The 22,282-nt window shown below is 32.9% G+C and overlaps 1 protein-coding gene across 1 annotated transcript; it reads right to left on the bottom strand.

Moving 5' to 3' along the window:
• Window positions 1-234: 234 nt before the first annotated feature.
• Window positions 235-21,902, bottom strand: LOC145668158 (methyltransferase-like 26 B). Its single transcript, XM_081735751.1, has 3 exons — window positions 21,701-21,902; window positions 6,790-7,168; window positions 235-1,584 (listed from the first exon to the last, which is right to left on the bottom strand). Exons 1-3 carry the CDS (start codon window positions 21,840-21,842, stop codon window positions 924-926), a joined length of 1,182 nt encoding a protein of 393 aa, XP_081591877.1. The 5' UTR covers window positions 21,843-21,902; the 3' UTR covers window positions 235-923.
• Between the last annotated feature and the right edge of the window lie 380 nt (window positions 21,903-22,282).

Below are 22,282 nucleotides of genomic sequence, written 5' to 3'. Positions count from 1 at the left end.
CGAAAAATCATAAACACTTATTGTTTTTGTTTTTTAAAACTTTTTTTTCGTAAGAATATGATTGAATACTTTTCTCTTATTTCTTTTTATATAGTATAAGAACAAAATTTGGCCACAATGATTAAAAACGTTCCTATCGCGAACTATTAGTAATAACTGCTTTCTGTCTTTTTGTAATCCCAGTACTTTAGATTGTATTTTGAAACCAATAAGGCAAAAAAAAGTTTATTTTATATGATTTAATCTTAAATTTATTTTACAGATACATGAATACATTAACATTCTTAATTTTGCTACAAGTTGGATCTAAATTATAAAAATTTACAGCATATGTAATTTAATATTAGAAATATATATAACTACGGAAATGCAACTACCAATATTTTTTACATACAATTGCCCCTCTTGATGGATGTAACATTTTTAATTGAATTAATATAAAGTAACACTTTACATATTCAAAATACGAGTATGTTGAAAGAGACCACAATTCAGCTATAAGAATTTCTACCTTATTATCCTTACAAAGCAAGATAATGGTGCATAACATTTACCGAATGGAAATAATAATTATCTATTAAAACCAAGGCAACAATGAATACAGTGTTTGAATTTGTGTGTAGTCAAGAAATGTTATGATACAGAATGAGTTTAGGTTTTCACACACACACAAACACATACATTATTTCAATTTAGTTTTAGTTTTCTCGGCACTCGTGGATCTTCTGTACAAAACATTTCTTTGGTTCCCTTTTCACAGGGTAGGGGATAAGTAATTTTCACACAGTTTCAAGGTGAAAATCAATATAAGCTTTTAGTATTTCTCATACATTTTCCGATGTATAAACTATCTACGTTTATGCAATTTCTAATGCAAAATACATTATACAAATATATAAATAAATAAAGTGGAGTTTTCGTATTTAACGCTTCTCCCACACTAGAGTCTTATTATATCTATGATTATATCTAGGCATATCTATAATTTTTAATAAACATAGACATTCTTCCTTGGCGATATCTTGTAAATAATCTATATCTCTTAAACCCCATTCTGGATTTTGAGATATCAACATTTTGTTGAATTTAACATTACTTTCAGGCGTAATAACGCCATGATGTGCATAAGGACCATATGTAAAGAGAAAACCTTTTTTCTTCAATAATCTTCCCGCTCCAGAGAATAATCCTGTTGTACACGCTTTTGGAGCTATATGAAGCATACTTATACAAACTATAAAATCAACAGACGAGTCCTTAAACTCTCCACAACTCCATTTGTGGGACGGTTCACTGACGTCTATGTAAATAGCCGGTTTAACATTTTTCAGATTTGCCTCTTCAGTGTAAGCATTGATGCTGTCTAATGATGATCTATCATACTCTGAAGGTTGCCATGTCACGTAGGGAAAATTAGATGCAAAATAAGCCACGTGTTGACCAGACCCTGAAGAGATTTCCAAACAAAATAACTGTTGTTGAGGTTCGGACAGTAAAAGTGGTACATACTCCTTCAGAACTTTCAAGATTGGGCCTTTGTTTCTCTCTACTTGAGGGATATGAATCTTTCGTTCATTTTCTTTTCTGAAAAGAAAGAAAAGGAAGAAATCGAAAGATTTAAGTAAAACAAATTACTATATTAATAGATATTTTTAAATAGAAAAGTTCTTTTAAAAATTCAGGTTTGTTCTATTCTAGAAAAATCTCTTTTCATTTTTAAGTATTCTTATTCTAGGAAACACTTACATTTCTCTTGGCACAAATGCATTGGCTCAATTGCATGCCTCTCTGATTTATCTTACCCTACTTAGTATATTTGTACCCTAGGACACTAAGAGACGTATATGCAAAATCATGTTTTTATAAAGTAATAAAATAAATTATTATCTTGCCTCTTTTCACTTATAATATACACATCATAACTTTAGCAGATACGGGGACTCAATGGTAAAGTCCCTATTACATCTGGAGCGAAGTTATTAATTCAATCTTAGGACATGTGAGATTTTGTGGAAAACATCGTGTCCGTGGGTTTTCTCGGGGTTTTCTTCCTCCGACATTTTGTTTTTACCAGTTCTTTCATAATCATTCAATTTCAGTAATCACCCATCTTCTTTGGTTAAAAGAACTTAATTGTGGGACGTTTAATTAAAGATTTCATGTACTGTTTTAAAAAATCGCAGTCTTGATTTAGTATGCATTTTGACCAATATTTATCCTCACCATCAGAACAAATACTAAAGAGCAAATAATATCACAAGATAGAACTACATAAACGGTATAAACGATAAGAAGTTAAGATTAAAATTAATCTAAAATAACAGCTTCAACTAATGTGAGTTTTTCAGTGTCAGGTACATGAGTTATACAATTGTCTGCTGTGTATGACTTATACGTACTTCACTAAACTCTTGCTACTATGAAAAGAAAAGCTATAAATATATTAACTATAATTGTAAAATGAAAATAAAATATTTCACTGACTTCTAATTTTTAAAATTCATTTTTAACCGAATTTGCTAGTTCATAATAATCAGGTCACTTGAGTATAAGCGTTGCAAATTTTGCTGAGTGTTATTATTATTTATGATCATGCAACTAATTTTTCTTAAGTTAGATGATTCGATATGCAATGACTCAAATGTTCTAAGCAAGTGACAATGGTTATTCATTTCATTTCTCCCTCGTCTAGATGAGGGCCAGTTTACTTGTACCAAACTTATGACTCTTTCTTGTCAGATAACCATCGGACAACTTTGTCAATGAACGAGCGAGATGCAAGTATATGTAAATTTTCTTTATCGCTTTTTCCATTTAACTTTAATAAAGCCCGGTTTCAAAATTAGCGTAAGAACTTAAAGTTCTTCGTGTACAAGATCAGACGATTGGTCATTTTCAAATGATTTAAAAGAAGTTAAATACTCATCGTGTTATGATTAGATTCTAATTCTGGTGAACTGTTGAGCTTTGTTATACCAATATACCAATATAGCAGTGATTACACTCATATATCACCCCATAACCCCAAAACTATACAATGGATGGCACTGTGAAAGTACCTGTATAAGAAGAAAGATGGCTCTCTACATTTCTCAGACGATGTCATGGTATTTTAATGTTATAATCCTGAAAATATAGTATCAAGATACAAATTAGGAACGAGAAAAATAATATTGCAAAGCTTTCGATCAGTCATGTAAGAATTTTGTAAGACCAAGGAGTCTTTCATATATTGTAACTGGCTCTTCAGTCTTAATGTAATAATCTTCTTGGCACGACTCTTCAATAATAATTCAAATTCAGTTGTGAAATCTTCCGTATTTGAAGAACGTTTTTTAAGATATCAAAAAGAACAACTTCCGAATATGATGAAGGCATGAAAGTGTTGAACAATTGAGGTAAGTTTGAGCTACATTCTTGCGTGAATCTTATTATTATTTTCCCGATGATGTTTTCCTTTTCTGTTTTTCACATCAAGTTACCTGTTATACATTAAAATTAGTTTTCAATGGTCACTATTATGTTAGGATATATGGTATACAGTATGATCTTTGATGTAAAATTTCCACTATTTGATACGGAAATAATCTATCATCAACATTTCTGAAATAACGGGAAAACTTGAACTTAGAAACCATGACTTACAATAATGTTAATCAAACACATTATTGTTTATATTGTGCAGGTGTGGAATGTCAGTTCAATTAGCTCAGAAATTGATTTACAGATTACTCGTGAATTACCATAACTTACTCAAACTAAGGGATATAAATGGGGATGAGAACTGGGATCTCATACACAATTAATATTATGAAAGGTTATGTTTCAATGCATAACTGGCACTTAACAACTTCAAATGATAAAATAGCAACTAGATTAGCTGGAAGGCAAAGCGGGGGGAAAGAAAGAATTTAACTCTCAGGATAGGAAATGAGTACTTGCCTTAATTATCCTTCGTTTTCGATGATGCTGAAGTTGTTCCAATTGATGAGGAGACGTTGCGAAGTTGCTGCGTAACTTCCTAGCGTGGATGCAATGGAACCAATGCTGAACTTGATGACCGAATTTCAGATCCCGTCATGTCTGTCAGGGACGATGAATGGATTGTTGTATTACAGGTCAATGATGATATTTGAATCATGGACTGGGCTTCTTTCGTGGGCTACTTCTGAAATAATGAACTCTTGCAGATCCCAAAAACCAAACGACCTGGAGACAATCCTAGTCTCCCAATAGTGTTGTACTGGTATGTTCTTCACTACACGTCTAGCAACACAATCTACCTAGAGATGCGTGGTTTTGATAGGAGAGGACGATGACGTCTTCGACTATGCAATCCAGAAGGCTCGTAAAAGGTAAAGAAATGTGACGTGATGGTTGAAGGAACACTAGTCTATTGTTTAATGGCTTTTCTTACAAAATAATGAAATGAATGTAATGATTTTACAAATACTTGTCTGTCAATATACAGTCTGAGTAAAATGTTTTTGAGATTAAATTATCAAATTGAATGATATTTAGAGAAGACTTTAAAATGATTCAATCTTAACAGTAATTTCAATAGTCCAATGAATATGTAGTCATGATAAATTTACAATAATTTCACAGTATTGTAAAGTACTGCACAGAGGAGATTTAGTGGTTCGCAAAATTTATCTGGTTCTGATTAATAACTTGATGATTTTTTTACATGATAATAACATGAATGCGAGATATCGTTTACTGAGTAATATAGATAAGTATCATTTTTATTATATGTGTTCATTCGCAGATTAAATATAAAGTTCTATAGTATATAAAAGGCGATATCTGAGTATAAACTGAGCTACGAGCTCGTATATAGGGATGACAAAACACTTTTGCCATTGGCATAAGCAATATTTCAGACTCCAACTTTGAGGTCATTTTTCTCGTGACCCCATGTACGGATAAATTATAAACTAGTTCTGTTGAATTTAGCATCCTCCAATTAGTATAAAGAAACGTACTTGGAAATTTATCCATATGCGTTCACTTTTACTAATGGCATGATCATTAATTCTTTCAATGCTCTTCCACCAAGAATCGAACGCGAGCCAATATGCACCAAAGTCACGCTCGCTAGATACTAAACCAGTGAAAGGGCACATGAACTTCATACTCATATAGTTACCAATGTGGATTATTCATATTAGGTTGTGGCTATTCTGTGTTTCTTTATGTTTCTTAACCTGTGATTCATTTTACCTTCTTGTCTATGTACTGAGAATGAGCGTAAGTATTGCTCGAATTAGATCGCTTTTATTTTACAATATATTTTATAATAGATCGCTTTTCTTATAATTCATAAAGCTTTAACACAAACATAACAGCACCGTTCACATGCGAACGTTTCTTTTAGTCTGAACTGTGCTGATCGTAGAGTTGGTTACTTTCAGAGGTGTGATTAAAGTTTGCACATTCCCCTTTGTTCCTTTTCAAGTTGTTCGTTTATATTTACTGTCTATTCGGCTATTGTCATCATACACATCTTGTCTTATATGTTTGTTCTGTACCTCTATGCTTATACATTTGTATAGTTCGTTGATCAATAGGAGCTATTTTAATTCTATATTTTATCTTATTAAACCTTTATGGTTCTTTATCTTCAGTACCACAATAAGTGGATAATGAAAGCGGAATAATACTTGTATATCACATGTATCAAAGAAAACGTAGTACTGCAAATGGAAATCTTAAAAAAAAAAAAAATAATAATCCTGTCAAGTAAAATATATCTTTTCATCCATCTAATATGAGATCTATGCAATCCAGAATTTCTGTAGGGGCTCTGAGACTAAATTTATATATATATATATATATATATATATATATATATATATATATATATATATATATATATATATATATATATAATAATAATAATCCAAATCATATACTATACTACAAAAATAAGGTAATTATGGAAATGATAACTACAAGAAAATGGTTAATATTCTATCCTCTTTAGACTAAATAGGTTTTTTTTTTTTTTTTCATTTGTGTATGCATAATTTGAGACTTACATAATTAGAAATTTCTGAATGTTGCCGGAGACTAATGTATTTGAAAACAGTACCATTGAATAAAGGAATACAATAATTTGTTACTTACGTTTTATTCATTTCATAACCAATATTTTAACCTCTAATGATCCTAAGATGTTCATCTGGACTAATTGTTTTTAGGAAGAAAACTCGAATTGCTTACGTGCATCCTATTCCTTATTATTCTTCTTAGACTACGATTTTGTCCTGAATCTGTAGAATTTAAGAAGTAGATTAAAAAGAAGTAAAATTTATTTTTTGTTTTATTCTGAGTCTGTAGTATTTAATACTTGATTTAATGAGTAGAAAAGATAAATATTTTTAAATACCTAAGCACACTTGGGAATTGGAAACACTGATACTAAAATGGAGGACCTTCTTGAAGACTGGAAATAGTGTTTACAAGCTAAAATATCCATCTTTTTACTCATAAAATCACCCACAGATTCAGGAGGAAACCGCGAAATCTTGCAACTCTTCAGTATACCTTTTAAATTCTTCAGATTGAAGATAAACTTGCTGTTTAAAAAGAAGTTGAGGTATAGGATCCATATAAGCAGTTCGAGTTCTCTTCCTAAAAGCAATTAGCCCGGACAAAGATATTGGAACCACTAGAAGTTAAAATATTGGTTATGGAATACGTAGATCAAAATTTTATTGTAATCTTATGTTACAAGTGCGTACAAGCAATAATGAAACCTTTAACTTATTTGGTTATACTTACTTGAATTGACTTGCATTTACGTATGGAGGTATTGGATTAGAACTACTATCACTAGTTGACGTTGATTCAGCACTGCCACTGATGGAAGATGCAGAACTTGAAATACTGCTGGCAGAAGGTCTTGAAACAAAACTGCCACCGACAAGAAGCATTGTACCAGGGCTACCACTGGAAGAAGGGTTTGAACCAGAACTGCCACTAGCGAGAGACGTTGTACCAAAGCTGCCACTGGAAGGAAGGTTTGAACCAGAACGGCCACAGGCAGCAGGCGTTGTACCAGAGCTGTCATTGCAAGAAGGGTTTGAACTAGAACTGCCACTGGTAGAAGCCGCTGTACCAGAGCTACTAGTCGTACTGCTATATCTCTTCACACTAAATCCTGTAAGATTATATAGTCTAGTAGCTTAGCAACATAAAAGGGCCGAATTATGCAAAATGTGATACCAACATGCCACTTTCAGGGATGATAGGCCTATTAATAAGAAGTAAATCCTGATATAGACCCACCTCGGCGGGAGCCTTGTTTTAGGTATATGACGTCATCAATATGGCCGTTAACGAATTTCGACTTAACTGAGTTTTAAAATGTATAACTCCATTACCATTCAAGGTAGAAACTTCGTTTCTCCTTTATTTTGCAAATAATACATTGTACCTCTATTGTCATTATAAATACTTGCCTTATATTGCCACCATTTTTAAATATGGCGTCTCAAACTGGAAAAATTTTTATTTTCAAAACGATTTTCTGTGTTTTATAGGAAATAACTTTGAAACTGCTATGATTATGGAAAAATACTTTGAAACAATCGTCAAAGGTCATTTCAATAGCTTTCCATCGCGACCAGAATCATTGATGTATCTCAACAAATAACTGAGATAATCATTTTTTTTTTGTAGGACTAAATGTCGAACTTTCGTGAATAATGTTCGAATGTATCCGTAGATATAGTTATATGGCATTTGCAGTTCCATTGGCCCTTTGATAATAGGAACATAGTACCGCTACCAGTATGTTCCTTTAAACGTGGAGAATAGCAAATCACAAGTGTTTATCTTCTGTCGGTGCTGAAAACCCTTTATAACGTCATAAATCCAAGATGGCCGCCGCGGTTTATCTCCGGTACGAGAAGTGGGAATTTCTCGCCACAGAAAAATAATAGAAACATGCAATAACAGCCAATCTCTTTCTTTGAATGTGAAGAATCTTGACATAACATGTGATTGGCTCCCCTTTGTGACTAAAAGCCAGTATATGACGTCATAAACACAGTATGGCGCCATGGCTTACATACTGTTTATGAAAATTATTTATTTCTCGCATTAGAGAAATGATAGAAACGTGCGACAACCACCAATATCTTTTTTCATATGTAGAATCATAAAATAACATAAGTCATTGTCTTTTCTTTGAGGCGAAAGGCGAGTATATGACGTCATAAACCCAAGATTGCCGTCGACTCTTAAATATGCATGAAGAAAACTATGCCTTTCTCACCAAAGAAAGATAATAGAAACTTGCAAACTACTATTTTTTTCTCATTAAATAAGTTGAATCATGAAGTAACACAAGGTGTATCGTGTTTGCACCCAAAGGTTAGTATTTGTCTTGTTTAAGTGTATGACATCGTTATACAAAGTAGCCGCTGTAGGTATTTTGAATATTATATTATGAATTAAACTGAAAAACTAACAAAGCTGAAATTATGCATTATTCGAAAATAAATTTGAAATATATTATCTTTAATACTAATTGTCCGAAAGTGAATAGTTTTCATGTTATAAAACAAAGTATTATGCGCTATATGAAAGTATAAGGCTTGCACTAGTATTTGCGCTACATGAGAGTGTAAGGCTTGCACTAGTATTTGCGCTATATAAAGATTCCAAGGAATATGGGAACTGTGCATTTCGAAAGACATATTTTACATTTGAAACATTTTTAATCAGTCCAATGAGAATGTAATTGTCTGAAAATTATGCTTTTCATATTATTTTACAAAATAGCTCGAGGCACAAGGCTTTATATTTTCAAACCACCTCCCAGCTGAATTTGATATTTTTGGAGTTTGTATTAAAATGTTTATGAAACAGACTCAATGTATAACTTTAACAGTATATCAGCGAGAGAGAAATTTACAACACAATAAACAGTTATACAATTAAATATGTTAAGAATTTAGAAGAGAAAATATTAGTGATATGGTATGACTATTAACTTAACATCTGAAATGTACTACTTCAGAGAACTAGGGGAAGTAATTTTTGTTAATCACATTTCTTATTTAGACAAGATCGACTCACAATAAAATGATCTTCTCGATCACACTGTCCATCGCAGGTACACAATAAAGTGCACACTAATCCCAAGTTTTGACACTTGCAAGAATGTAGACAAAGAGTCTTGCAACCACAGCGAATAAGTTCTCTACAGTGCACAGAAACTTCTGGAAGTAAGAACCACAGAGGATAATAACCACGATCCACCTTCTTCCAACCCCTTTACAAATTTCAGGTATTATGGGCATTTTCTGGAGAGCTTCAGACAAGTAATACCCGGCCTGTATTGCAGCTCGCAGTGTTGAAATAAGGCTGCCTCTGTAGGTGGGATCCCTTCGTAAGAACAACCTTTTTTTCGTCATTAATCTGTGACTCTTTTTCGTCACAGTCGTTAACATTTAGTAAAGAACTAGAGCGATCGTACAGGAGTACGGTGAAGCATTGAAGAGCTGCAAAGTCCTGAGCTGAAATTTCAGCAGGAGTAACTGAAAGTTTGATGAATGTATCCGTTATTTCAGGGAATGCTTGCCACACCTGCCAAGCTGTCTTCTTGCCATGACCACCAAATGCGGACACTGTGTCACACCCTGTAAATGCGTGCCAAAGGAGCAAGGCTTAAGAGTAAGACGCAATTCCATGGACAGGAATATATCTCTTATTTTTACCAGTCCCATATTCAATCCACAAGTGTGATACATTGAGCTCAAAGAATAAAGCAACGGCAATAACAACATCAGAATCGACAGTTTTCATTGAGATATTCTTATGTCCGTGGTGCTGGCATGCAATGCATGCAAGAACATGCGTGTGTCTGCTTCTTGTTTGCACGGCATAAGGCTTGTTACGTCCATATTAGAGTTTGCTGATGCGGTATCATCACATGCACACACAATCTCTCTCTTACCATCAGAATCACTTATGTTCTGTAAGTGTTTACACAGAAGTCAAAATAAATCAGTTTCGTTTTCAGAATTATTCAAAAACAATACCCATTTTTTGGGAGTCAGTGTGAAGTCTCTCACAAGTATTCTTGATCCTTTTCCTCGTTGGTCTTGTTCTTCTTTTGTCAGACGGTCGGGATCATAATTGTCAAAGACTATGTCCATTCTGACGACATCATTTGCAAACTTTTCTAAAAATGGTTGAAATGTGTTAGTGTAATACATAGAAAACGTCTGTCCCGGAATAGGCTTCAGCATGTGAGCTAATACTGCTCCATCAAATATAACACACGATGCACTAGGTACATCGTATTGTGATGTTCCAAGTGGTTCTAAGCAAGAAATAACATATGATTTTGTTCCCTTGCGCAATTGACCATTTGAAGAGAGTGACGGAGGATACGAAAGGTTTTCGTGAGCAAAGGAATCTTTGATATCTCCACCTCGACTTTGACAAGATATGTATAAGCGAGAAAACAGGCTACAGTCGCTCTTTAAAATTGACTCCTTGAGTCCTTTCTTCGTTCCTTCTTTTTGCGATGTGTGAAGAAGCGAAAGTCTATTTCTTTTAATCGGTTCTCCTAAAAGCGTCTGGCATTCGATGAGCCGTTTCCGAACAAATGTTTTGTACTATTGCTTTCCCAATTCTTCTACTTTGAAGACACTCATCTGCTTTCTCATCCATAACAGCATATGTGGCAACGCATATTAGGGCACCATTTTCTTGAGCAAATTTATTTCTGTCATCATCTTCACAGGCATTTATTAAAGCTTTTTGAACTAAAGGGTCAAGCGTCTGTATCTTCATGATGACTGTGATAATCTGAATCGTCACTTATTCTGCTTCTTTCTCAAATTCGGTTAGTAATCCTGCAATCACTGGTTCCGAAACCATCCAACTCAGAAGAGCACTTTCATTATCAAATAGACCAATGGCACCTGCTTCACATTTCAGATCCTTATTACATTGTTCATGTAACTGTTCGTGGGACATGTACGAATATTTACTGTTTGTCTTTCTTCCCACAAAATTACCTTTCTGAAATTCATCATATACTTGTGGGTTTCGTACATTCAATTCTTCCAAAGACTTTACGAATACTAACATCCAACGGGCATAATTGATATGATCCAGGGCGAACATCCAGGGACAAATCTGATCCAATGCACTACAATAGGATCAAAATTTCGCCCATCGAATACTGTCCAGCAAATAAAAAAGAAGTGATTCAAGGTTCATGGCCGTGCACCAAAATTTAAATTGGGCCGAGAAAAATAAATCATAATATTAAGCATAGAACCACGTATTTAAGAGTCGACGACAATCTTGGGTTTATGACGTTATATACTCGCCTTTCGCCTCAAAGAAAAGACAATGACTTATGTTATTTTATGATTCTACATATGAAAAAAGATATTGGTGGTTGTCGCACGTTTCTATCGTTTCTCTAATGCGAGAAATAAATAATTTTCATAAACAGTATGTAAGCCATGGCGCCAAACTGTGTTTATGACGTCATATACTGGCTTTTAGTCACAAAGGGGAGCCAATCACATGTTATGTCAAGATTCTTCACATTCAAAGAAAGAGATTGGCTGTTATTGCATGTTTCTATTATTTTTCTGTGGCGAGAAATTCCCACTTCTCGTACCGGAGATAAACCGCGGCGGCCATCTTGGATTTATGACGTTATAAAGGGTTTTCAGCACCGACAGAAGATAAACACTTGTGATTTGCTATTCTCCACGTTTAAAGGAACATACTGGTAGCGGTACTATGTTCCTATTATCAAAGGGCCAATGGAACTACAAATGCCGTATAACTATATCTACGGATACATTCGAACATTATTCACGAAAGTTCGACATTTAGTCCTACAAAAAAATGATTATCTCAGTTATTTGTTGAGATACATCAATGATTCTGGTCGCGATGGAAAGCTATTGAAATGACCTTTGACGATTGTTTCAAAGTATTTTTCCATAATCATAGCAGTTTCAAAGTTATTTCCTATAAAACACAGAAAATCGTTTTGAAAATAAAAATTTTTCCAGTTTGAGACGCCATATTTAAAAATGGTGGCAATATAAGGCAAGTATTTATAATGACAATAGAGGTACAATGTATTATTTGCAAAATAAAGGAGAAACGAAGTTTCTACCTTGAATGGTAATGGAGTTATACATTTTAAAACTCAGTTAAGTCGAAATTCGTTAACGGCCATATTGATGACGTCATATACCTAAAACAAGACTCCCGCCAAGGTGGGTCTATATCAGGATTTACTTCTTATTAATAGGCCTATCATCCCTGAAAGTGGCATGTTGGTATCACATTTTGCATGATCCAATCGCTAAGCTACTACACTAATATAGTAAATGTAAATCTATCAATATACAGGAAATTAGAAAGAAGGTTTATTTTGGTTCAAATCATGTCGTCAGTAGGTTCGAAATCTACAATTGATATAAATAGAATGATTGAAGTTTGAAATTCCTTTGCAGCACTGAGGTTGTCAAGGCAGGATCTGTATCACTACTCGGGTTCCTATTCGGCACAAGAACCCCTAGAGAGAATCAAAACCGAAACAACATGCACAGAAAGCACAAGTATTAGATATATGGTCACAGAGATTAGCACTAATGGATAGAAATAACATTTCTTATTTCACGTCCCATAGTTACGCCCTGTAGGCTAAAGAAGACGTACGATTAATGGAAGTGAGTGTTGAAAGTATTGGTGGAATGAGAGGAAACAGGAGAACCTAGAAATATCCACGGACACAATGTTGTTCGCCGAATTGAAATAAGATATCATAATAACAGTAGAAGTAAGTTAAAGGTTAACAGTCCAGAGGTGTTGGCTTCCAAATCAATTCGATATATGCAAGAAGGTGGCAGACAAAGCTAACTTTCTCTCCAGTTATGATTATTAAACCTTCATCTTTCTTTCCTCAGCTTTTTATATATAAAGGTCAAAATTAAGAACACTTTACGTGATACTTCGAATTAGGTTACACTTAGCGTATTAGATATAGGCACCTAGTTTCCAAGTCTATAACCGCTTGTCAACGAAGTGTAGAAAGGAAAGAAAATATATATACAACTTCTGTAGATCATAGCACCTGTCAAAAATTTTACAAATTAATTTTATAATTTATATTGATATACGAATATAAACTAACTAAATGTTATATCTATGCAAGTACAGAAATGAATAGTTAATTATGTATCTCTTATTGTCATCAACAATAATATTTTATTATGCAAACATATAGATTATATGATACATTGAGTTCACAAAGTAAATTGGCAGTGTAGTTTTTATAACAGAAAATGATAAATAATATCCATAGCAGAATAGTATAGTATTCAAAGACAACTTGAATGTAATAAAACGGGAGTAGCCAGCTTAACTGAAAATCCAGGATTTAAACGTATACAGCCCATATTTAGTAATCTGGATGGTATGGATATACTAAAAAATATACAATATAACTACAGTTGATATTTGGTGAAACTTCATAGAAAGAATCCCGATATTGAAGAAACTCTTTCCGAAGATTCGAGAGATATTGCATTATTAACAATATTGTCGGCACTACACCAAAACCGTTAATTGGCAAAATGCTAGTTTGGAAATAATAGCATTTAGAAACTTATAGGTTACTGAAAAATAAGGGATCAATTTTTTTACATTCACAATTCGTCTACATAGGAGGTGCAGAAGACAGTTTTAAGATCCTAAACTGTTTAATTTAGCCTCGTTGAAGCGAGCTGTGTACTTCTAAACTCAATTATCTCAAAAGCTGCGTTTAGTGTTATCATACTTTTGGCATAATGATGACGATATATTACCAGCCTCACTATTGAAGATATCTCATTTCGAATAGAACATTAAATTTCAATTTAGGCTGAAACTTAAGCATGCCAATAGAAGCAATATACGTATATCTTAAACGATTTCGTCAGGCATACTACATAACGCATGAAACAACAAGAAGAAACTTCAAGCAGAATGAAGGAGATTAATATTTTAAGATTCATCGATGACGGTTGTGATGAATAAATCTTTTCTGAAAATCACTAAATTTAAGGAATGCTTCAAATCAAGGAAAAACAGATGATGTTTTAGTTTCTATGAGGATCTTTTCGATGTAGATTTTACTAACGTACGTAATAATTCCAGCCATATTTGAGTTTAGTCTAGTATTTAATGTATTAGATATCATATCATTATAATTTTAAATTGTAAATATTTAAATTAGAAATTTACTAATAAGAACTTAAATCGTACTATTCATATTTTCCTAGGTACCGGTAATAGTTTTAGATTCTATTTGTACGTAGATAAACACTATTTATAGTAAAAATATAAGTTGAAATGCAATGAATTTTTAAAATTTTACGTCCCATACTTATGCCGTGTAGGCTAAAAGAGACGGTGTTGATGAAAATGAATGTAATGGTGCAATGAAAAAAAAAAATGAGACGAAACGAGAGGACCTCGAGAAGATCCACGCACACGATGTTTATCCACCACAAAGGCCACTTGGCGCGAGCTGAGATTGAACCAGGCACCCCACATATCAGAATGAATGCTTTATCATGAGCCCTGCGGTCCCAAATTTAAGTTCATCTGATGTTTTGGCCTAAACGTGGATCTTTCTAGAAGGAAAGAAACTTAAACTTAGTTAAAATAAAGGATATTAGATAAAAGTGAAAAATAAGAAAAAGTATCCACTACTGTGTTATTAGTAGTGAAAAATTTACTCACAGTATTTTTGAAGTTGACTTCACTCATGTGCGGAATATACCATATAGTATTACTATATATTAAAACCATATAGGAATGCTGAGTGGAGACAATTTCAGGAAAACTGAGTGGAAATAATTTATTGTACAAATTTTAGTGAGAAGACTATGGGTCTATTTTCTTTCCATTGTTTTGGTTTTTGACCTTTATACTACTTCTTTTCTTTCTCCTGAGGAAGGGCTGCTTCCAGGTCCGAAACATGGGAGAAATTTGCAATAAGTCTACGGCATAGAAATATATATATATTTTTTTTTTTACAAGTGCATCTCATGTTCATGACATTGGAAATAGAGATACAATTGAATATAATACTATGCGTATATAAAATTAAGTATTACAAATTAACTAATTATAAATTTAAACTGGAACTAAACGCAAGAATGACCCTTCATTTGTTTATGTTAATATTCAGCAATTAGAAATGCAAGTTTCAAGTTTATGACTTGGGCATTATCAACAGATGAAAGACTTAAAAAGAATTTAATTATTAAAAGTACATGCACGTAGATACTTAGCTCAAAATTTGAGTCTTTTAAATTATTGGGACAAGATCATACTAGAAGCACAAGATCGCAAGATAATTTCTTGCTCTCCATACCCAGTCACAATTCTGATTCATACTCAAAATCCTTCACAGTAAGTACTACACGCCTCTGGAATAGTCTACCTCAATTAATACACAACGTTTTCACAATTGCCAAATTTAAAAAATCTGTAAATTCCCTTCTCTTAAGTAAAGATAGGATACTGGTAGCTCATGAGTCATCTTCGTTTTACGAGATTATTAATAACCCACATATGAACACACAACCAATAGGTAACCTATGTTAATTTGTACAGCTTATATATATTCATAGTTCTGGTACCGCTATATGCAATATGCATTTTAAGTTTCTCCATGTTATTTTGTTTCCTATATTGTATATTATTTTCAATTTTTGTTTTTGAAGTGTTTAACTATTTTTTTTACTTAAGTAGTATATTCTTTTTTTATGTGGTTCAATACTTTTCTTTTGTAATTGTTAATATTTTCTATATATTGGTGCCTTTTTTTGAAAAAAGAAAAAAGAATGTATGCACGTGGTTAAGTGCTCGGAGAAGGCTGCAGAGCCTTAACTTCGCCACGTAAAAGAAGTCATAAATAAATAAATAAATAAAAGTATCCCATATGTTTCTAATATTTTAATCTCTTCACCGTAAGATAGAGTTTAATTAACTCTGAAACGTTATGAAATTGTAACTTATCCTTCTGAACGGTGAGTCTGACACTTTTTGAATTAGGAATGTATAAATATAGTTTCTTTAATTTAATATTTATAAATAAATAATATATGTGTGTATATTTTTCTATGGAATAGTTAAATATAACTAATGAAAACATCTAAACATTAAGAAAACACTATACTTCCTATTCTAAACATTTATATTTTATTAACATAATTCTTCTTATATTTCTTAATTATTCAAAAAGATAATAGGTTATTACATGTATAATCTGCATTCACAATTTATTGCTCAGTCATTTCTTCAAATGCAACAACAAGAATTTTGCTGGCTTAACAAATTTCTTCGGTTAATATTAGCTCTGACGTAAACAAAAAAATCTATTTAACAGAGATATTACAGGAATATAATCAAACACCAAATATGTATAATATATCTGAAACTGTACCTATGTGTTAATGTTTTATTAAAACCTGGAGAAGTTGGTAAACTTCTAACTTGGCTACGATGGTAATAATTTGGTAAAGTTCTGGCAAAGCAAACGTGTAACTGTACCTATGTGTAAGTATTTTGTTAAGATTGAGGACGATAATAGTTAACTTTAATATTGTCTATGTATAATACTAGTAATTCAAACTGGAGATTTAAACAATATTTTAATTCAAACATTGAACCGTCTATTTATAATTATTAGCGAAGAATTTGTTGTATAGTTTAATTGAGAAATAAATCTTGGAATAAAATTGCGTGATTTTTAATTTTCTAAATTGTTAAGTTAGTCTTTGAATAATTTTATTTAAGTCTTCTGTTAGTAATTAGCTGTTTACAAATTTTGTTTTAACATTACTGTTATTTTTTTTTTTTATTTTATTTTTTTTTTTTTTTGTTCAAAGAGTTATCAATGTTTCAAACTAACCTAGTAATTATAAGGTTGCAAAAATCTTTCGAAGTTAATTCTTTCTGGATACTCTATTTACTTTTCTAAACTGAGTATTACAACTTCTTTAGGGAAATGCTTCAAAAAGTTTTTTTCACGTTGTGTTGGGTTAGCACTGGGTTGGTCTCACGATTCTTGTACAATACAGTTTAAAGAATAACAATTATCTTGAAGAAACAGGAATCTTGAAGAATAACATCACTTGTTTATAAAGGTTATTGTTTTCATTCTTCAACAGGTCTGAACCTACAAATTATTACAAGATGTCATTCCTCATTTTAATGATCTCGGAAGATTTCTAAGTAACTCTGACCTATTGAGGAAGACAGATGTCACTGTCGAAATTGTAGGCCTATAGGAATATTGCCTTTGATTACCTTGTGTATTGTCAAATAGCGTTCTTTACTTCTTTCTCTGCTACTTACAAGTTATGTATATACAATCACAAGATAACAAAGAGGTTGCAAACATTGTGTTTGTCCTTGGAATCGTGCTTTAATATTCCTACACGTCCGATTTAATCTGCAGATAGTATTATTCTCACCTATTGAAGATGTCTTGGATGATTAGTGACGATACAATATGATTTATGGACAAATCTAGAACGAATCTCAGGGGGCCCAGAACTACCCCACCGGAATTTCTGTTCTTTAATTCTTTTACAGTAATGGTATTGATAGTACAACAATTTTCTATTAACCCTCTGTAGAAAATTTGTACAAGGCTAGATCTATTTGTTTAAGGTTATTTTTCTGTGTATGTTCCTCCACCATTTACTATATGTTTACAGTCCGTGTACCAGGGGCGGATCCAGGACCGACTTCTGGGGGGCGCGATGGGTTGTCATACTGCTACTTTTAAGGGCTCCAAACTTTGGGATGGGTTTTATTTATATATATAAAAAATAAGAAAGTTTCCTCTTCTGGGGGGGGGGCGATTGCCCCGATCGCCTCCTCCCTGGATCCGCCCCTGCAGTGTACTAAGTTTCGAGACTGGTGGCGTAAAAAGAAATAAAAGACAGAATAGCCGTAACCATATGTTATTATTTGATATACACCCCTCTTCTTTTCACATTAATAGTTACAAGGGTGTAGAGCTGTAAGACCCCCTTCTGGAAGTCTTATTGTGTTACTCTATTCAGTTCACTGATAACTGACCGCTGGATATCAGAAATGGGATCAAACCTCTGCTACTTCAGTTTAGACTTAACTTTAGAGAACAGAAAGAAGTATGATGAGGCTAGGCCGGGAATAAGGGGATGGTTGATGAAGACAACTTGTTTCTTGGCCGAAAACTGCTCAACAAGAATTGCCTTGTGACACAGCGCATTGTTATGAAGGAGAAACCATTTGTGAGAATTAAGAACTCTCGTGTCTTACACGTCGATGTCTCTATATTTTTGTAAACTATTGCTGTGGTGTTGTGACCCTCGGGTATGGCTTCTTTGTGAACCATACGACTCTAATCGAAGAACCTCATCAACATCATCTTCACGTGTGATTTCTGAAGGCGTGTTTTCTTCGGTTGCGGAGAATCTTTACCGACCTAACCTGCTGATTGGCACTTTGTGGAAGGATCATACGTGAAACAGTGACTCGTCACTAGTTATGATCGTTTTGAACCAATCTGAGTTCCTGTCTGTCAGTTACACTCACTCACGGCCTCCCAGAAACTCGTTATTACTTTTCATAGTCAGTGTGTGTGTATGGCAGAAAATTTTCTTTTCTGAAGATACTGTTCCACAATTTTCTTACCAATATCTGTTCCAATGTTCCTCTCATTTCACTTATGACGTACGCCCAATCTCTCGCGTTATTTGAGAAATGTATTTTGCACTACTGTACACTGTAGTATGCTACTGTATTTTTGTACCTTTGGACAGTCTATATTCCTTTGTGAGTTACCTTCGATTTTGTGTTACATGAGAGAGAGTTCTGTTTTTACTTCCGGATTATTCATGAGCAAGCATAGAATCAAAGATAAGAATAACGAGAATAGCTTATATTTACGAATTGAATATTGATTCCATATGATATGAGTTCAATGAAATCTAAGCGGGACGGCAGGGAACGATTCCTTGTGGAAGCTCATGTAGTTTGGATCTAATCCTAAGCTGTAGGTCCGTGTCTCATATGGCCTCAATGCTGAAAGGAATATTGAACTCCACATCAATCAATCGATTAAATTTAACCATTTTATCTTTTATACATATATCCTTTTGTTTTAAAGAAACTTCACCGTTTACCCGATAGTTAAATGTTTTACAAATAGTTTAATAACGAAGTATTGAAAAACGACTACCCATTTCGAGACATGTTTATAGGTGGATCTCGGAAATTAAATTTTATTCTACAAGGCATTTCTGCCGTCTCAAGATCGTATTATACTCACAATTATTATTAAAGCGTCTCCTCCATGTTCATTTTCTCGAAGATTTACGCTTAGGTTTGAATATGCAAAATATTTTTATGTTACAAACCTAGTATTGCTTTAAATGTGTACTAATAAATATGAAAGTATTAGTAGAATGTTGTTGTAATAAACACAAAATTAAAATCTAAATTGTTACAAATTGTCACAAAAATATCAGTATACACTCTTTGGCTTTACATATTTCAGAACAGAACTATAGAGCCACAGATAAGAAATTTCTCTATTTCTTGTCTGTGTTTAGATCCTATTTGGAACTGACTTTTATGTTTATCTAAATACAAGAACTGGCGAATTTTCTTTGATTTAACTTGAAAGTTTCTCCCAAATTTTAGTTCGTATTTTGAAACAAAAATCTTTCATGTATCAAATTAATATGAATTTTGTTTCTTCAATTTATATGAACAATACACATATTTCTTTAGTTTGTCATACTTTTCTGTTAATCACATTCTTACTAGACTATTGAGTATTTTAGTATAGAATATTATTGTATTGGTAATTGGGATGGGCAAGTTAGGTTTCATTAGATTGTAATATTAGATTTTGTAATAGATAGCGTCCCAAGATTATAGTAGTTGAAAACTTTTATCATTAAGAATTGATATAGTCTGAAGGTAAGTTACTGTTAATATACACAAAACTATTTTATTTCCCTTCTTACTTCTAAGAGACAATAAAAAAATGCAGTTCCGATATTCAAAAATCCGATTGACTAATGATGCATCGCTCCTACTTATACAAGAATGAGGTACAAGTTATCCACATGCTTGTTGAGACGTCTGCGTCATACAGAGGACATACAGCAGAAAAAGAAATCTAAATATTTTTAAACGAACGTTTTTTTTTTGTTGTTGTTGTTGCTTCCTAATAGTTTGCTCAGGAAACATACATGTAGTACAATCTGCTTTTCGCCATCGCCACTACCTAAAGGTTACGTTATTACCATTTCACGAAATACTTGCAGGTTCTGAATTCATATCAGTCATATATGTAATTTCAAAACAAGTATTTGCACTTTTGAATTTCTAGCTTAAAGAAGCTATTCTGTGTCATACTCATCACGCATGTATATCCTAATACCTCTATTATTTTCGGAGCCTCGGTGGCTCAATGAAAGAACCCATCTCTGGCGCATGAGCTGTCTGGTTCGATCCATGCTCTCACCAAGTGGACTTTGTGGTGGACAAACAATGTGTGCGTGGATTTTCTCCGTGTTCTCCAGTTTTCTCCCACTTTTCGCCATTCCACTATTATCATTCATCTTCAGCTCCCTTAGCCTCGGTGCATAAAAGTGGGACGTTTAACTAAAAAAAAAAAAAAAAAAATACTATTAATACTTGTATATTAGGCACATTTCATTCAAGCATTATTAGTTTTTTTAATCGTTACTCAACATAATGTGTTTAGTTTTATACAGTTCTCTTACATTAAACATAACACGGCTTAAGTTTAGAGTTGCCCATCCAGTTTCATGCCTACAAAAAGGCAGTAAAAACATTAAAACGTGCAGGCTTACTATATGGATCCATTATATAAGTATTATTAGGAGTAAGAGTAGGAAAGGGTTAGAATTCCCACAGGGGTTCGTTGGGTTCTGTTCTCGACATAAAATGGGCATTCTGCTGAATCATCGAACCTTCCGCGTCTTGCAAATAGTACCTACTTCCACATATCTTTTCTCGTATGAAACATAACTTTACTGCCAAACTTGCACACGTAAACACCACATAAGAACTCCAAATCATCAATTCTTACTCATTTTTCCTGTAAATTTTCCTTATTTTTATATTTAAAAAAATAGGAGGGGGAAACTCTAAACTTAACCCCATAACACTTTTATTTCTGAACTACTTTGCAGAAGAATACATGGATCAGTACGACAGCAGCAAATCAGCATTATTTAAGTATCACGTCTTTATGGCCATTTAAAAGCAAGGCGAAACAGGTATTCCATGACTTTCAAGTCCAAAATCAGAAGATATATGCACAATAGTAAGGTAAACGCAAATGTAGCTATATAAGTTATCAAAAGAGTATTTTCTCTGTATTTGATAACTAAAGATCTTTGATTCAACAATATCAGAATGCTAAATCTTGCCGAAATATTCATTATGTACAGTAACTTTGTCTAATATTTTAAGATCACAATGCTAATTGCATTACACCTATGTTTACTTATAGGTTGAATAGGGATCCATAACACCTTCTTTCTCATATTATATTATTTTACTTTTCAATACTTACGTTTAAAACAAATTGCCTATATGATCTTTTACATACCAGCATTACTTATTTTTCTAATTGGTGATGTTCGAAAGAACATAGACATACATCCAACAAAGAATTTCATTTTGCAAAATATATTATTACTGAATTCGTTCTTAGATAACACCAAGTAACAATCGTAATATTTAATCAACATATATTTGTTTCATATTCTTCACAAGTTGTAAAAGGAAAACTAACATCTACATTTAATTATATGTTCGTAAACACTGACGCTTCTTTTTCTTTCCCAAAACTTTCGGGTAATAAACGGTTAGAGTCGCAGCAATTAGAACCTAGTCGACTATAGACATGAAATTCTTATAGTATTAAAATTGTTCGAAACGTAAAATTTTCAATAGTTACAGCATATACTGTAAATAAAATTACATCGAATTACATATTTTAATCTGAAATGTTTAAACTATTGAATGGTTACAAATAAGTATTGTTAATGGTGCCAGATATATTTAAGTTGCACTATTTAATATAAAAATCATAACAAAATGCAAATTATCTAAAGTAAAAATTGTTTTAAAGCGTAAACATTGAATTAGACGTGAATTTAAAACTATGTATTACTTATCCGGCAGTCAC

Source organism: Thermobia domestica, chromosome 13 (genome assembly GCF_964235325.1).
Source record: "Thermobia domestica chromosome 13, izTheDome1.hap1.1, whole genome shotgun sequence".
In the NCBI taxonomy this organism is placed as follows: domain Eukaryota; kingdom Metazoa; phylum Arthropoda; class Insecta; order Zygentoma; family Lepismatidae; genus Thermobia; species Thermobia domestica.
Note: the sequence above shows the minus strand (reverse complement) of the source record. Positions and strands in the feature narration are given on the sequence as shown.

Excerpts from the sequence above, each read along its gene's own strand:
- LOC145668158 (XM_081735751.1), bottom strand. The coding sequence starts at position 21,842 with ATGTTGATTAAATATTACGATTGTTACTTGGTGTTATCTAAGAACGAA. Across the intron at positions 7,169-21,700 it reads TAGAAAAATAAGTAATGCTG|GATTTAGTGTGAAGAGATAT; the intron begins GTATGTAAAAGA and ends ATAATCTTACAG. Across the intron at positions 1,585-6,789 it reads GTAAATGCAAGTCAATTCAA|AAAAGAAAATGAACGAAAGA; the intron begins GTAAGTATAACC and ends CTTTCTTTTCAG.